The sequence below is a fragment of the Monomorium pharaonis genome, chromosome 8, assembly GCF_013373865.1.
Source record: "Monomorium pharaonis isolate MP-MQ-018 chromosome 8, ASM1337386v2, whole genome shotgun sequence".
Taxonomy (NCBI): Eukaryota; Metazoa; Arthropoda; class Insecta; order Hymenoptera; family Formicidae; genus Monomorium; species Monomorium pharaonis.
Window position 1 is genome coordinate 13,237,944 of NC_050474.1, and position 18,292 is coordinate 13,256,235.

General features: G+C 38.8%; 2 protein-coding genes across 18 annotated transcripts in view; both read right to left on the reverse strand.

Annotated features, from left to right (window-relative positions):
- Positions 1-366: 366 nt before the first annotated feature.
- On the reverse strand, positions 367-5,616 carry LOC118646924. The gene has a single exon (XM_036290872.1). It carries the CDS (start codon positions 5,614-5,616, stop codon positions 367-369), a length of 5,250 nt encoding a protein of 1,749 aa, XP_036146765.1.
- A 3,241-nt stretch (positions 5,617-8,857) lies between these two features.
- The window catches only part of LOC105832312 (heterogeneous nuclear ribonucleoprotein R), a 113,478-nt gene continuing 104,043 nt past the window's right edge, over positions 8,858-18,292 (reverse strand). For 6 of the 17 annotated variants that reach the window (XM_036290678.1, XM_036290677.1, XM_036290684.1 and 3 more), the window contains one exon: positions 8,858-13,103. In XM_036290678.1, the coding sequence (XP_036146571.1) occupies positions 12,856-13,103 (248 nt within the window). In that variant the 3' untranslated portion in view covers positions 8,858-12,855. The remainder of the gene's footprint in view (positions 13,104-18,292) is intronic. The other 11 variants (XM_036290667.1, XM_036290666.1, XM_036290668.1 and 8 more) reach the window with 4 other exon arrangements.

An 18,292-nucleotide genomic window follows, 5' to 3' on the forward strand; every position in this document is an offset into this window, starting at 1 on the left:
GCGTGAGGAACTAGTGACAGCGCCGCGCGACTCGGTGCATCGAAGAAATGAACTACCAGGAGCTCGATGGCTGTCAGGAGCTCTCACTACTCGGGGATAAAACAGAACCGATAAAAGGGGAGAGGTTAAAACTCTTAAATAATTGTTATAGTCTCGAACATACCGCCCGCCTCGGAATTAAGTGGTTAATTCCGAAACGTCGTTACAGCAGAATGAAATTGCGGAGTTCCCTTCCGCCCGCCATGACGCAATACAGTAGGAATTACAGGAATAAATGCGTATAAGACAAGTAACATAGAATTGATCGGAGAACGCTTAAATCTAACTTAGGAACTAACAGAGACAAGAAATTAAAAAAAAACGTAATTAGTTGCTCGACGCCTCACTATTAATCGGGAGAACGCATAGTTTAACGATAGGTCGTTGATACTCTGACGTGGCTGTTTTGACAGTAACCACACGAACTAATCCGTCGGATCCAGCGTGACACTGTGTCACTCGGCCAAGCTCCCACTTACATGGCGGTAACGTGGAGTTTCGTAAGAGGACGAGTTGACCGACCTGAAGTTGCGGCTTGACTTGTCGCCATTTTGTTCGTTGTTGCAAGGTGGTAACGTAATCATTATACCATAACTTCCAAAATCGCTCGGTGATGTGTCGCACGAGTTGCCATCGCGAGAGGCGGTTTTCGTTGAGTTGAAGAAGCGATGGTTCCGGATTTACAATAAGAGCGGATTCGACCAAAAAATGACCCGGAGTTAAATATTCGTAATCGTCAAGCGTATTCGAAAGAGGCGCGATCGGGCGGGAATTTAAGCAGGCTTCGATCCTGCATAACAAAGTTGTGAATTCCTCGAAGGTGAGCCGATGAGTGCCTAATACGCGACGCAAATGGTTTTTAACGCTTCGGACGCCGGCCTCCCACAAGCCGACGAAGTGTGGAACAGACGGTGGAATGAAGTTCCACGTCACATTATCGGATGCGGTTAAGTTTAAAAAATTAGGATCGCGCACAGCCGCTCTGTACGCTTTGGTCATCTCGCGATCAGCTCCGACAAACGTTGTACCGTTATCAGAATACATGGCTTGGGGAAGGCCGCGACGTGCGCAAAAACGGGAAAAAGCGTTTGAAAAAGCCGAGGTGGAGTAATCTCCGACTAATTCCAAATGTATCGCTCTGGTCGCTAAGCAAATGAAAAGAGCGATATAGGCTTTTCGTGAAGTAATGCCTCGACCCGCAGCAGCGCGAATCTGCACGGGACCAGCATAATCTACCCCGCAATGCAAAAAACTGCGAGCAGACGCCGACACACGAGGCTCGGGAAGGTTACCCATAAGTTGGGTCGGAATCGCGGCGCGTTCGCGCGTACATACGACACAGTTATGAATTATTGATCTTACGACGTTACGAGCGCGGAGAATCCAGAAATCGCGACGTAACAGACTTATCGTAAGCTGAGGTCCGGCATGCAATGCCCGTAAATGAGCTTGAGTTACGATTAGCGACACTAGTGGATGGGCCGCCAGGAGAATAGGATGCCGAACAGAAAATGAGAACGGGGTCTTAGCCAATCGCTCACCCACGCGTAGAACTCCGTCCTTATCAATAAACGATCGGAGAGCGAGACTCGAACATTTTGATGAAAGAGAGCGATTGTTGGCCAGAGAGTGGATTTCGGCCGGAAACATAGCCGATTGAATCTTTTTTAGCCAAAATATTCGTGCATCGTTGCATTCCGATGCGGAAATAATAAGTGGTTGTGAGGAGGATGACAATGAATTGTCGTTAGAACAGGAGCGGCGGCATAAGCGTACGAACTTCAAAATATAGGCGGTGACGCGAATTAATTTAGGCCATGAGGAATATCGCGTCGGGAGATCCCAAGTGTCGTTTGGGGGAGAGCATTGCAAGGCTACCTTTTCCTCCAATGGAGCTTGCGGAGGTAGTTGTGCGTCGGAGCAAGGCCATGCGGGAGCATCAAGGCGCAGCCAAGATGGTCCGTGCCACCACAAGTCGTGACTGACGATTTCGTTGCCGAGTAGGCCGCGCGAAGCACAATCCGCGGGATTGTCTTCTGTCGAGACGTGTTGCCACTTCCCGTTTGGAAGACGAGACTGAATTTCATTGACGCGATTGGCAACAAATGTCTTCCATCGCGACGGATGCTGAGTCACCCACGCGAGGACGATCGTGGAGTCCGTCCAACAAAAGTACGGAAGATTGCTGTAACCGGGTGATTCACGCACGAAATTGACAAGTCGGGAGAGTAGTAGTGCAGCTGATAATTCTAATCGTGGCACGCTTAGCGGTTTTAACGGCGCGACCTTTGATTTACCGACTAGCAAGGAAATTGTAGTTTGTCCCGACGAAACAACTTTAAGATACACGGCAACAGCGTAAGCAGTGTTCCACGCGTCGGCGAAGCCATGTATTTCAGCGGACTCAACGTCCGATCCGAGTCCGCACCATCGAGAGATCTGCAAATTTTTTAAATGCACGAACCGAGAATAAATATCTTCCCACCGAGACAACAGGGTGGGGGGAAGCGGATCATCCCAGTCTAATTTCTGTCGCCATAATTGCTGCATAAGAATTTTTGCGGTTATAATTACCGGAGTGACCCATCCGAGAGGGTCATACAGTTTTGCAATAGCGAACAGAATGGTACGTTTGCTAGATAAAACGGGGCTCGAAAGTGCGACGCTGAATTCAAAAATATCGATGGTAGGATTCCACCCGATACCGAGAACTTTGATTTGTTCGTCAGGGGAGAAAGGTTTTTTGCCTGCCGAACTCAGAGTGGCGGGATCAAGATCCGCAAGAAGAGCGGTCGAATTACTGGCCCATTTTCTTAAATCGAATCCGCCGCATTTCAGGATAGCGATTACTTGGTCTCGCGCTTGTCGAATGAACTCCGCGTTGTCTGCGCCGAATAGAATATCGTCGATGTAAATGTTCTCGCGTAGAATAGATACCGAGAGCGGAAATCGGTGACCTTCGTCGTCGACGAGTTGTTTCAAAACGCGAAGAGCGAGGAAGGGCGCGCAGGACATACCGTACGTGACTGTTAACAGCTGGTAGTCAGTAGGCGGTTCATGCGGTGTTGCATTCCATGAAATGCGTTGGTAATTGAGATCGCGTTGATCGACGCGAATTTGGCGATACATCTTCGCGATATCGGAGGAATATACGAATCGGTATCGTCGCCATTGCAATAAAATTGACGTAATGTCGGTTTGTAATTTCGGGCCGGCGAGTAAATGGTCATTTAACGAAGACCCGTTGGAAGTGGCGCTTGATGCATTGAACACAACGCGGAGAGGGGTGGTAGCGTTATTTTCTCGGATTACCCCGTGATGCGGAATGTAAACACACTGCATGGTTTCGCTCTGCGGTTGAGGCGAAGGTCGCATGTGATCAAGACGTTCATACTCCGCGAGAAATTTTCGATATTCGCTTGCCAATGCCGAATTGTTTTTAAACCGCCGCGTTAACGTGTTTAACATACGCTCGGCTTGGAGACGCGACGCTCCGATATCGAGAGGGAGAGGGGATTTAAACGGAAGGCGAACGATATATCGCCCATCGGAATTGCGAGAATGAGTCTCTCGGAAATGCGTTTCGCATTGTCTCTCTTGCGGCGAGAGAATAGATTGGCGTGGAAGTTCCTCGACTTCCCAAAAACGACGAAGCTCACCCTCGAAAGCAGGAGAACACGAAATTTGGTGTGTGGAGATACTGGCGTGAGAGCTCTGTATGGATGAGTGCGACGGGAATCTCGCCGCGGGAAAATCAATCGGTCCGGAAATAATCCATCCAAGAACGGAATTTTGGGCGATCGGCTGGCCGACGTCTCCCTTGCGGACGCCGCCAAGAAGTAAAGTACTGTATAGATCGGCCCCAATGATAATACTGATGGGATCGAAACTTGTCGGATCCGGGTCGGCCCACAATAAATCCGAAAGGTGCGTGAACGCCGAAATATCTACACCGCGCTTTGGAACGTAAGTAGTTAACGAGCCGAGAATGAGCGCGTCAGTTAAATAAGCCGGAGTAGAAGCGTTACGCGGGGAAAAAAATATCTGTGTCGCATGTTTAAAAGTGCCGGCGTGTATACCACCGACGGCGGTGACGGAGATGGGCATGCGACGGCGTTTTGCTCGCAGGAGTTGCGCCAATGACTCGGAAATAAAGGTCATTTCGGAGCCTTGATCGAGCAGGGCTCGCACGACGGCGGTGCGGCCCGACGGCGCCCGCACCGTTACCCACGCGGTCGCGAGGAGTACATGCGTTCGACGTCGCGGCGCGGTCGAAGCGGTAAGAAAACTCACCTCGGGTTTTTCAGACGGAGCAACAGACGACGAGCAACTAGGTGACGCCGCTTCGGGGGTACTGGAAGAAGAATCCGAATCGAGATGGAGAAGCAAATGATGCCGTTTCTTGCAAAGTCGACATGAGAATTTGCTTTTGCACGACATAACTGTATGCTTTTCGCTCAAGCAATTGAAACGTTTTTGCTGCTTCACCATTTCTCGACGTTGATTCGGATTCTTTTCCCTGAACTTAACGCAGGAATGTAGATAATGGGGCGTGTCGCATAGGGGGCACTTTGGCGGCACGTTCGCTGACGCGGTAGCAGCGTGAACGCGATTGGATAGAGCGGTTTTTGCACCGGGCTTCACGGGGGCGCCGATTGCGTTGTTTTCCAATCCGCGAATGCGATGTTCGAGAAAGCGTTTAAGATCGTCGTACGTAGGCGGATCGTCGCGACCGCTTTCCTGTAAACTCCAAGCCTTCCGCGTGATTGGATCGAGTTTCTGCGTGACAAGATATACGAGCATATCGTTCCAGAGGTTGTCGGTATTGCGATCCAAATTCGAGAAGGATTTTAGAGCGGCCGCAACCTTATCATGTAAAGATTGTAACTCGGAAGCCGATTCACGCGGCACGCTAGGAAGACCGAGCAGAGCGGAGAGATGAATGTTAAGTGTGCGCCGCTTGTTCTCGTAGCGCGAGGTTAACGTGGCCCACGCGAGTTCAAAATTCTCCGCGGTAATAGGAAGATGCGTAATACATTCTGCGGCGCGGCCTTTTAAACACGAGGAGAGGAAGTGCATGCGAGCAAAATCATTCAAGTCTTTATTGTCGCGAATCAGCGTAGTAAACCGATCGCGGAACTGTGCCCATTCGTCGGGTTTACCATCGAACGGCGGTAATTGAATGGGAGGGAGATGCTGCAACGAGAACGCGGACGCAGTCGCAGGCGCATCCTGACGTCGGTCGACGTAGAAGGTACTTGAATGGTTCGGACTCACAGTCGGCTCGAGCTCCTCTAAGCAATCCGCCATGTAGTCCAGAGCGGTGAGGTAGGCATCCTGGGCTCTCTCGAAATGGTCCTCGCTGAAGTATGGGAACTCCTCTCGTTTGATCTTGGGAATCGCTTCCTTCAAAGCAGCATGCCCAGTCACGAATTGGCTCCAATTGTCCTTGAGAAGCAGGATGCGGGAACGAATCTTCGCCGTGGTCAGATTGCCCTTTCCAATTTTTTTGAAGTTCTCGAGGGCACGTTCGATCATCCTCTGGATCGTTCTTTGCTTCTCAAGAATGTCCGCCATGGTGAGCGACACGGATTATCACGTAAATCACTGGAATCACCTCCGCGTGACCGCGAATTTAGAACTCACTCCGATCCGGCTCGAAGGACCAAATTTGTTCGCGCGTGCGTAGGGTAAACGCGATCGCACGTAGGAAAATGCCGGGATCCGTCCCGATAGAGACGCGAAGTGAGTGGTCAGGAATGCGGGAGGTTTACGGGAGATGATAGGAATAAAGAGGAGGCGTTGGTGTCACTCACACTGAATTATTTATTCAAAACCGAACGCTCGAAGCGAGGGGCGAACTGTATTTTTTACAATGTGTCGGATATCTTGATACGTCCTGATATTGTGCTGCCTAATCGACGCGAAAATCTTGCAGAGCCACGAGATCGAGGCCCTCGCGAATCCGGAGATCTTGCGCGCGATCCGACGGAGATCTTGTACGCGAGGCAGAGGACGTTCGCGGGAAAGATACGGTCACCTACGCACGTAACACTCACAACATTCACGCGGTTATAAAAATTAAGAAATGCTTGGCAGGATCGGATGAATTAATAACTCAATCGCACTATCACGGCGCGAATGATAGGGAAAGGCGGAAGTGAATCCCCGCAGCTAGGATCGGCGGAAGACGGGATCTGCTGGACGATCTGATTTAGGTGCCGGGCTGCGAGAGACTGAAGAATTAGGCATCATAAAACAATTACGATCGGCGGCGAGAAAAGGGGCGGTAGGGAACCGATATCGAGACTTATTTGGGCATGGATTCGGACGTGCCCTTTTTTGGGTATGTTTATTTGCATAGTTACCGAGATGCATAGTTACCGGTGATGAGAGCAAACGAAAATCGCGCGCGTGAGGAGCTAGTGACAGCGCCGCGCGACTCGGTGCATCGAAGAAATGAACTACCAGGAGCTCGATGGCTGTCAGGAGCTCTCACTACTCGGGGATAAAACAGAACCGATAAAAGGGGAGAGGTTAAAACTCTTAAATAATTGTTATAGTCTCGAACAGTACATTAGCTCCAACTTGTGCCAACCGAAGTTTCTTCCAATAGCAGACCGTCGCTGTCGGTTCAGACTTTTCGCTTCGACGGTGAACCCACATAAGAAAAGCGATGGCATGCTTACAACTACCTTAAACCACATAGAATTGTACAGTTAATACACGATTAATGTTCTTTTACTGCGTTAATTATAATTTATATTCTGAAGCTGCGCAGTCTTTGCATCTAACGTATTCGACTCTCTCAGCTTCCTCGTCGACGAGCATCGATACAGCATACGCCTTACTGTTTACTTTGTGTTCAGGACAAATTTTTCCCGATATGGCATAAACTTCTTTCCCGTTTCAATTCAACATATCCAATTGCTGAATCGCCGTAGTATTCACCTTCAGCTCTACCGAAAAGTGTACATTAACAAGATGACAAGAGTGTATTAGAGGTTATGACATTGCAACAAAATAATCGGGCAAATATAAAATACCGTAGCAATAGTTTAAAATTATCGAATAATGACGTCACAGGCGGTTTTAGCCAATTACAGCGCGTATTATCCCTTCCTCTTTTATAGTCAACTTTAATAATTTTTATTGAAAAATTGTATTGTTAATATCGTTCTGAAGTCGTTACATTCAATTTGAATAAATACAAGATTTATGAAAATAATTTTTTTAACAACTTTTTTCTTAATTGGAAGTTGGTGTTATTTTTTGCTATATTTTATGAAATTCTTTTTTTAGAGACTCTATACTTTGAAACTACGTTTGGAACAACTAGAACAATCTATAGCAATAGTGAATTGTATAATTTTTTTAAAAACGGGTACCAGCTGAAAAATAACTTTTCTTATTTTTTAGCTTCTTGTTTATCCCTTACGGAAAAAACATTAAAAATAACACTTAAAAAAATACTCAAGTTGAGTATAATTTGGGACAAGGGGTAAACACTCAATTCAGTGTAAACACTCAACTTAAGTGTTCGCTCTTTAATTTACTTTTAATTAGTGTGTTATTATATACTCTCAACTTAAATGTTCGCCATCTAATTGAGTGTTAATTTTAATGTTAATCCTAAATTTAAGAATAACACTGAAATTAACACTCGATTAGATGGCCAACATCCAAGTTGAAAGTAATACTTAAATTAATACTCAAAGCCAACCGAACACTCTATAGTTGAATGTTTATTTTAGATATTCGTTTTATGTCCGTTTCTACCAATGCAGATTAATTTTAATCTCGGTTGAACTTGCTTTTCTTGCTTTTGTTTTTATTTAACATTTTCTAATCCAATGTTTGAGAGTGCACATTCAATATTAAGTGTATACCTTCAACCGATAGATGTTGAGTGTACATCCCCAACGTTTCAGTGTTCACACTTTATGTTGAAAGTATACACTCATTTATTGAGTGACATATCCAAATGTTGAGAGTATACTTTCAAATATTCAATATTTAAATCCAAACTTAGGTATAAACACTCAATCATTGAGTATACACACTCAATGTTCGAGTATTAACACTCAATCTTTAGTTTAAATACTCAAGATTTGAGCGTATACACCTAAATTTGGGAGTAAACTCCCAAAATCGAGTATTAACACTCAATTTTGAGTGTAAACTCTCAAAATTAAAGTGTTTTTTCCGTAAGGGATCTTACGAAGTTTTTCTTTTGGAACAATGTTTGGAACAACTAGAACAATCAATAACGATAACAAATTTTTTGATTCTTGAAAAAAGCGGTGCCAGCTAAAAAAAATCGCTTTTTTTATTTTATAGAGAACCGTTTGTGATAAAATTTTGTCACTTCGGAACAATGTGGAACAAGGTTAGAACTACCTGGAACAACTTTCGGAATTGTGATTTTCAAGAAAAGGGGTGCCAAGTTCATACACTCGTTTTGAGTTTTAGACTGCTCTTTTTCTAACCTATATCTCTATTTGCAGTAATAAAAAGTTCATAAAACTAATCTTTTTTTCTAGACTTTTAATCTTAGTCTGAATTGCATGATGTTGTTCATATGTTATCCCTAGAGGAATACGGTTTTATTTTGTACATATATATTGTAGGTTTTTTATACTAAGCAAATATTGTCATCAAGTGACAGCTCTACGTACCAAAAATAAAAATTCTTTGTTTTTTATATTAAATCGACCGTATTCCTCTAGATTTTGATGCGTACTCATATTCTGTAAAAGAATTTTGCGATTCTATCTAAAACTATATAAAAGGATTACGAAATAAATTCTAGAGCATATTTAAGAAAGGTAATTCACATACAACTGTTTATTGAGACATGTAGAATACATCTGGTCATACACAAAATCTTTGACACTTTAAATCAAGCTCCTAGCCCGAAAAAAGGAACCATGTTATAACATTCGTTTTTAAATTCATTATTAATCATTATATTTAACTACGTTTCACACTATTAAAATTAGAGGCAACCTGAAGAAATAAAAATTGCAGGAAAAAGTAAAGCAATTGGTAGAAAAGGTGAATAATTAAATAATCTGAGAGAAAACGCAAAATACAATTAACGGCAAAAAATTTGACGATAAATTTTGCACATCTGCTTTACAGCTGCGGAGCTGACATGTAGCGCAAAAAAGATATAACATATGCATATGTTTCTTTTCCTTTTCGGGGATTTGGAGGCGGTGATTTTTCTTATTCATCTTTAATCTTTCATTAATTATATGATTTCCTTCTTTCTCGTTAATTAGTGCTAAATAACATCACGTCACAAAAATGCATATTCGTAGGAATATAATATATATTTATATATATAATTAAAAAAACACGTGGTTCGTGGGCCACTTTGAACTAACGTTCGCCATGTTAGCCCATGGATCACACAATATCCGCCTGACACGTGAGAGGTGGCCAATCGCGATATAATCGCCCCGTATGATGTGAACAATCCCTCTCTCCCCAAAAAAGGACACAATGTATGCTGTGAATTATTATTATTATTATCATTGTCATTACTTTAACCGGGGCGTTGGCCGGGCAAAAAAAAGAAAGGCGCGCATGAGTACGCGCGAACGCGGCTACGGCATCGCCAGCCACAGTGTGTATGGTGCATTATTCTAAAATGCAACCAATAACCACCCCAGGCACCCCAGCTGCCACATCGATTATCAGAATACAAAAGAAGAAGAGGGAAATAAAGAATACGGGAGAGACAAAGAGCATGAGAAGTTTGAAAAAGACAAAGCATGAAGACGAAAAATGGGAAGAGGGCACGGGGCGAAACGGCGAGGATAAAAAAAACGGGAAAGGAATTATGATAGTGATACTCTTGGGGCGCCTTTTCAACAGAGGCGGAGTCGGTGGTATTATCGATAAACGCTAGTACCTAGATCAGTCTAAGAATCTCGTCACCGTGAACTGTTTCCGCTTTAGCCAAGTTATGCTTCCTTGCCCCCGCAAGCCGAACTCTCTCTTTAATCGTATCTCTGCATTTATGTACGTGTGTGTGTGTATACATGTGTAACATATAACATATTCTCTTGCTTCTTTTTCATTATCTTTTTTGTCTTTATTCTTTTCTATCGTATTCCTATTAATCCCTTTTTATTAATTACATTTTTGCACGGAAAAAACAGAATTTTTCTTCTTTTATACTGGAATATTATCATGTGTTCACAAAAACCCACTCAATTATGATTAGCAATATCATCCTTATCATATTGTTAATATTAATATTATTATATCCTCGATATTATGCTTTTATAAATAGGATGTGTAAGTAAGTAGAGTAGGTAGGTATATATAAAATATGTGGTAGACGAACAATTGGGGACGGTAAAAAAGGGAGGAGGGAGCACGAGAGGACTAAAACGAAATGAAATAGCTAAACATAAACCGCGATGTAATTCGCTTTTAAATTTTCTTTTTTTCCTCCTTCCTTTTTTCTATCTTTTTTGTATAAACAATGATCGCAATTACTGAGACAAAACGTGTATATAAGAACGGAGGAAATTTTCTTGTCTAATCATTATTACTAGATGCGGTTAAATTCATCGCTACCAACAAAACAGTATCGATGACAAAGAAGAATTAGACTTAAGTAAAATATGAATAAAAATTAACAAAATGCTCGTAAAATGAGGTCGGGCGAACAATCTATCATTATTATCCAACCATTTCGTCCATTGGTGCGTCAATCATTTCGCATTTTTTTTTCTTATTGAGTATACACGCGTGCGTGTGCGTGTGTGTGTGTGTGTGTGTGTGAAAGGAGAGGTAAAAAAATCATTAGTAATACTATATTGCGATGAGATGCAATCTTTGTATACTCAAGTTAATCATTTTTGTGGCATAATTGTTCGGTATCAAATTATACTTGATATCTTGTCTCACACACACGCGCGTGCGCGCGCGCGCACACGCACACACACACACAAATTGATATATAAATGTGTATGTGTGTGCGCGCGCGCCCATATGCGCACATACTCCCCTCTATCTGTGTGTGTGTGTGTGTGTAGATGGATAAGTATAGGTGCACACACACGTTTAGTATGTTTGTATGCAGTGTTGTATCGTCTCATTTGGTGTGTTACAACAAACAGAAGTTTAATATGCTATTCCATTATATCTTTTTTAGTTTTCTTTTCTTTTGTCTTTACGTCATGTTTGTTTTCATATTCCGGGGGTGCGTGTAAAATACAAATGATCTGTTGTTTTCCTTTTTTTCCTTCTCTTTTTTAAATAATCATCCAGAACAGGGGGTGTCTGGGCTCCAGGGACAGGGACCAACTACAGCCCGCACTTACAACTCTTACTAATTAACTAACAGACTAACAATAACAACAAGTCAACACTCAAAATGTGTGCTGTATGTGTTCATGCATTTTGTAAACATTACATTTTACATCCTACCTCAATCTGTGACTATCATTATCAAATTTGTAGTCAATCATCTTTAAAAACTTCTCTTTTTCTTAAAAAAAAATACAAGAAACAAATTTACTTTTTACATAAAATTTAGAAAAAACAATACACTCTTTTTTCGTTTCCCTTTCAAAGGGAATAGACTCACTTTAAATATTTGCTTTCAACGATCAATTTTTTAATTTTTCAATAAAAAAAAGAAACACATTAACAAATAAATATATTATAATTTGGATCCGAGTTTGCCTTGCTACTTGGATACTGTCATTGAAAAATTTACTGTACAAGTGGGTTTCCTCTCGATTGTGAGCAATACTCTTTTTTTTCATTTTCTCTCCTTTTCTTACCCAATAAAATCCTCGCGTGACCGATAAGCAAAACCTAATGTGGGAGACATTCGCAGAGCCGTTGTAACGTTTTTCATACTCGCTAACATCCGCAAAACCTTGCCTGTGTGACTCTTAATAATAATAGTTTCACTGACTGTACACGTTTATAGACCAACAATAGAAGGTCTTGCGACGCGCGTAACGCGTTCCTCGCACAAATACACACAGACACATTCCGTTTAAGGACAATTTTTCTCTCTCTTTCATACTCACTAAATATCGCATTCTCGCCCTATGCTTTTACTCGTCTAGCTACGTTTCCTGCTTTCCCAAAGTTGGACTTCCATTTCGATTTCTATCTTTCATTTATAAGTTTTTCGTTTTTCTTTTCGCGCTTTACTTCGTTCCTTTGACCTATCTAACATACATGCTTCGTCATATAGATTCAAAACATCTAATCATCGCGTAATAAAAACCGCAGGCTTCCATGAGTCTCTCTTAACTAATACAAGCCATCACAATCCTTATGTCAACATCGCTGATCTTCATCACTTGGCAGTAAACAATGTGACAATGCAGTAGTGGTACTTAGATTAGTATTATCATAATAATAATATATGATAGTACGGGGTGGGTGGGTGGTCACACTTCGGTATAATTAGTCTCAGTGGCACATCACTGTACATAATCACAACAACAGCGGGCGATGGTGGTGGCGCAGAACACAGTTGTTGCTGCATATCGTTAATATGAAAAAACATTTACAATTACTTCAATTCGATTAAGAGCGATAATAATACAAATAAATGATCTCTGTTCTTTCGTATTAAGTTTCCTCTCTCTCTCTCTCTCTCTCTCTCTCTCTCTCTCTCTCTCTCTCTCTCTCTCTCTCTCTATCTTCTTTCTTGCTCCATTTTTTGTCAATCTGATCTTTTCTCTCCTTATTTTATATATTTTCTATTCCTCGTTTATCGTATATTTGTTCGTGCGTATCTTTTTTTTATCACTCACAAGATTGCAGAAGTTAGCTCCACGACTGGTAAGAGTCTTGATACCATTCGTGATCGTCACCGGAAACACCACCGAGTGTGCCGGCTCTACTTCCGAAAGCTATGTCACCGCCACCACCACCGCTGCCACCATTTACACTCGCCAATCCATATGCATTGCCCAATGGTTGTTGGGCGAGGGGCTGGTTTCCCCAATTGCTCTGGAAGCGACGCTTAGATTCCCCCTGGTTCTGGTGACCCCCGTCAAATTTTCGTTTACCTGCTGTAAAAGACATTATCGAGATAAATAAAACCAATAGTCACAAGAGAAATTCAACATTATTGTGGTCCTCACTCTTTAAGTGTGGCACAAAATGCAAAAATAGTATACATATATACAGAATGATTTAGATGACAATTTATATAGTATAATTTATAAAGATTTACAAAGTTATTTAATATGAATTTAATATTTTAAAAATATAGAATTTCAAAATAATGAATTCAATATAGCACAATTCATAAAAAATTGTATGAGTTTTATTTCATATATCGTCGATTAATAATTCCGAAGTTGCCGAATTTGATGTTAAATATAATAAATAAAAAAAATCAATGTAATAGAATAATTCTTCATATTTTAATAATCATCATATAAACTTTCATCCTGCATCTATACATACGTAGTTTTTAAAACGCTAATTCACAAATTCTATGTTAAAATTGCATATTTTTAAATAACATTTTAAATACAAGAAAAAATTTTACAAAATTTGAAATATATTGTGTTATCCACAAGTATGCACAATTTAAAACCAATGTTTTACAAATTTATCAGTTTCTTTATCTCCGAAATTAGCTGCTAAAAATTAAAATTTTTAAATATAAAATATTTACCCCAAAATATATACAAAAAAAGAAGCAGCCTTTGCACTTTGTTTTTTTTCAGTTTTATATATATTATATTTATTTTTTTTTTTCTAAAGGTAAGTATATCGATAAGAAAGAGTCAGTTCCTATGACTTTGATGTATGTTGTCAAAGTTCTGACTTTAACTAAGGCTCAAAAAGTTTTAGCTGTCACTCGTTCTTTATTAAAGTTATTAATAAAAAAATTGAGAAATATATAAGTGTACACACGCATACGTATTACACATATGCACAAATACATATAGATATATATAGATATACACTTGAATAAGGAAAAGGGTGCACCTATCTCTCTGCATCCCCTCCCAATAATATTTATAATTGTTTAGAGAAATAATGAAATTCATCTAAAAAAAATAAATTTTTTTGAATAAAAATACAGCATAATACTATTTATAATGCTTTTTATTAATTTCATAAACAATAATTTTTGTAAGGCAAATTACAAAAAACTCAAGCTGAATAATGCAGAACTATCGTCAATAGTGCTGCAAATTGTTAGCACAACACTTTCCTGCGAAATGTGCTACTATGACTATTTAAAACTTTAACATAAAACTATTAATTATTAAAATTTTGTCCTAAAATTTTATACAATTATGAAATTAGCTTGAAATAAAACAATTGTTAACAAATAATTTTCAATATCTCTTTTTATTTTAGAAAAGAATGTATCGTGCTGAAATGTGACTTAGGACTTTTTCAATTTTCTTATATTAAAATTGTGAAACATTTTTTTTATCTGGCACTATAGAACTGTCAAAAATAGTAATAAAGTTGTCAGTGTTTTATAAAAATTGATATAATATCGTGCCAACTTTACAAACACGTATAAAATGAACTTCACTAAAAGCGCAAAATTTATTCTCTGTCCACTAAAAGATTCAGTTCAAAATGCACATAAATAAGACAAAGTGGGAAGAGTGTAATATTTATGGATGTAAAAATATCAGGACAAAATATAAGTGGGGAGGTATGGATTGGAGGAGTAGGACGAAGGGACCACTAAAACGGCGATAGATATTAAATGATTTAACGAACGAGATTTTGTTTTTTTTTCTTAACACTAAAAATTTTCTATTTTTGCAGTTTCTTACAACAGCAACAGTTCAGCTACTAAATCTTCTGATCAACGTTTTATATATCATGTTAAATACCGCTCAAAATAACCACTGTTAACACTGAAATACATATAGGTATTACTAAATACTAAAATACTCGTTGACAGTCGAACACGAGGGAAGGATAAACAATATTGAAGCTGCTACCTATCCTTATCGTATAGTTTGAAAACTAAAAAAAAAAGATTCAAATTTATTGTTTTGCATCACATCTGATCACATCATATAATGGTATCACATTTTAGCTGTTTTTTTTATGTTAATAACGCTTGTAAGCATTACTTGTTCTTGTTTTTATATTTGATAAACAATGAGCGGGCTTAATAAACTCTTATGGGAAAATTTTGTCTAATACACAGCATTGATGACCGTTCTAAAATCAGAAACTACATAGCCAAAATTCAATATGGCGTCAGCTCGTAAGTGTGCCATGTGGTGGTGGTTAGGCCGTGGTTATCCTGGTGAACCAACTTGACTAACTATAGACACAAATTAGACTTATATTAGACTCGTTTTAAATGCGTTTTGGACGTCAGAACGTCCATTTGTTTCATTTTTAGACCTGTTTTAGTCAAATATCTGTCTATATATTGCTTAAATATTGTCTACACTATCGAAAAATGCTGTTTAATTAGTCTAAGACTTGTCTAATTTATTCCAGGATAGCGAATCTAGTAAACAAAAATGTGAACGTTTCACTTTTCTTGTAGCAAATCGTTCACTCAATTAAAATAAGTAAATCATAAAAGCATTATGTGGCAGTTCTTTTCCACATCGTCCTCTCGTAGCAAAGGAAGCTGATTATTACTTGCCTTAATCGTGCTGCGAGTGGTCTTTATGTAGCGCGTCGGCTGCACTTTACTCTTGAGAGAGTTGAGTCGCCTACTGGCCCATCGACGGCGCCGCGCACTAACTATACTAGACATTTTATATTCCCAGATAGCACAGAGATAAACAGAAATTCATAAAGAAATCATTTTAAACTTGCAGAAAAATGAATACATAAAAAATTCTTGAGAAATTAGCCACAATTAGTTCACATTGAAGTATTCCTTAAGAGTTCATTGCAATGAATACCTCGCGATTTATTATTTGGAATACTTTGAGTATTTATCAGAAATTACTCGAGTTTGGATAATCTCAATTACATTTTTACAATTATATATCGCTTAATAAATGCTAATTTATACTTTTATACACGAAATATGCTATATATAATTAACAAACCAATTAATATACAATTTAAGAGCGTGTTGATCTGCAACGACAGAGTGTCGCGTTCCGTTTCACGCATGATGTGCATGATGCAACATTCATCCTCGTTTGTGCTAACTATACATATGTTTCATCCTTCTGATAACATCTATTGTGATAATTTATAACAAATATATATGCATAAACAAGAAGTGTTCATGGATCATCACAAAGCGTTAAGATGCGTACATCTTCGAAGTCAAGCAACATCAGCGATGGTTGACACTTGGATGGGTAACCGTTTTTTCAAGTACAGAAATTAAACATGCTTTAACAAGTACGACTGTGATTTCGATGAAACATGATATAGTCTTCTTACTCTTACAAAATTACCGTAGAAATAATTAGACTTTTTTATTTGTTGTTCAAGTTTTTTTGCAATATTCAGAAACTTTTAAAAATGCTTAGTAGAAATATTAAAAAATTTTTTTAATTAATCAGAATTTTTCATTTTTTAAATTTTTCTGAAAAACGTTCCAATTATAAAAATCGGAACATTTAACAGAAATCTTGAAAAAATTTTTTTAAATTTCGTTTGAGATGTCTACTTGGAGAAATTCTAATGAATACTTTAAGAAGTTCTAAGGAATTCGAATCATGGTACATGTAACTTCCTGCGTTATTCTTAAAGTATTCTTCTATGAATTCCTCAGGAATTACTGTTCAGAAAGGAAGACTATTTTATAAATTCTTTAAGAAGACACTGTGCTATCTGGGTTAATTCCGGACTGTATCTGGATATTTAGTACAAAATCTGTCTAGTTATGTCTATTCGATCAAAATATACATCTAGCATTTGTCCGTATTGTCTAACTTTTATCAAGTTGACCCATCAGGGTTAAACAAATCTTAAATATAATTTAGGTAAATTGCTGCCTTAAATTGTTAAATATTTTGACTAGTTTTCAAAAATTTATAATAAAGAGTAGACACCAATTTTTTTTATAAATCTTGGACTAAATCTGGATGGATTCTATCCAAATAATCTGGACTAGATTTGGCCATAATCTCGACGCAGTATTTTTGCGACAACTTTGACAAAATCTAGATGGACTACTAAACGTTTTATACTAATTCCAAATTATATCTAAACGTTTACATGTACAAAATCTATTTAGTTATGCCTATTTGGTCAAAAATTTGTCTGGTATGCATCTAGTACTTATTTATACTGTCCAATTGTTGTCAAGATGGCCTGTCAGGGTAAGTCTGCCAGGTGTATTAAACGGTAAAAATTTATGTTATAAGAGTTTATTGAGCCGTGTCGGTTACTGGGTGTGTCTAAGGACAGGATCTGTCTAAGGACAAAGTTTCTTTGCAATTTATTAAGCCGCATAGTCGAGTGTGTCTAATGAGATTTCTTAGAGTAAATTAATAAGCTTTTTAAGGGTAAATTAGAGTATAATAACCATACAGAGAAGATGATCAATAGCTATAATTTCTCCAATAATTACAAAATAATGTGTTTTTGTAATTATTTTCAAAGATAATCGATATTTATTGTAATTTATGTGCGTATACACAGAAAGAAAAAGTAATATAGCCAATAACATATGTGATTGTGGGCTGCCAACTACATAAAATACTCGATACAATAATATTTGCTATTAATGCAAGTACGATGTTGATACTGCAATAGCATATATTATTGTATTGAGTATATCTGTAATTGGGAGGCCGCAATAACATATCTTATTGAATATATTACTTTTTTTTTCAGTGTACTAATCGACATAACAATATTGTGGATATTATATCACGTTTTTATTTTTAACTGCCTGTAAAGTTTTCATAATTCCTTATTTTGTCCGCGTTCACTATTTACTATAATCATTTTTGCAATAAAACTTTTTCTGTATGAAACAATGTTTTTTCGTGTTTGCCTATTTCAAAAGGCAAACCGCGATTTCGGCGGCTTCGTGTCTTTGTCACCGATCAAAAAAGTCGTGAGATCTGAGATACCGCTATTACAATTACTTTTACAAAAAATCGCCGCTTAGACCTTATATGTTCAAATTTCGTTCAAATGAGCACTCGCTATAGAAAGGCTGGTACAACATTTCTGTGTGTAAAAATCACAAGACACTACAGTGTGGCGAGTGTCATTTGTAACCATGAAAATATTTTAATAATTTTTTTTACTTTAAAAATATATTCTATATTAAAAA

Excerpts from the sequence above, each read along its gene's own strand:
- LOC118646924 (XM_036290872.1), bottom strand. The coding sequence starts at position 5,616 with ATGGCGGACATTCTTGAGAAGCAAAGAACGATCCAGAGGATGATCGAA.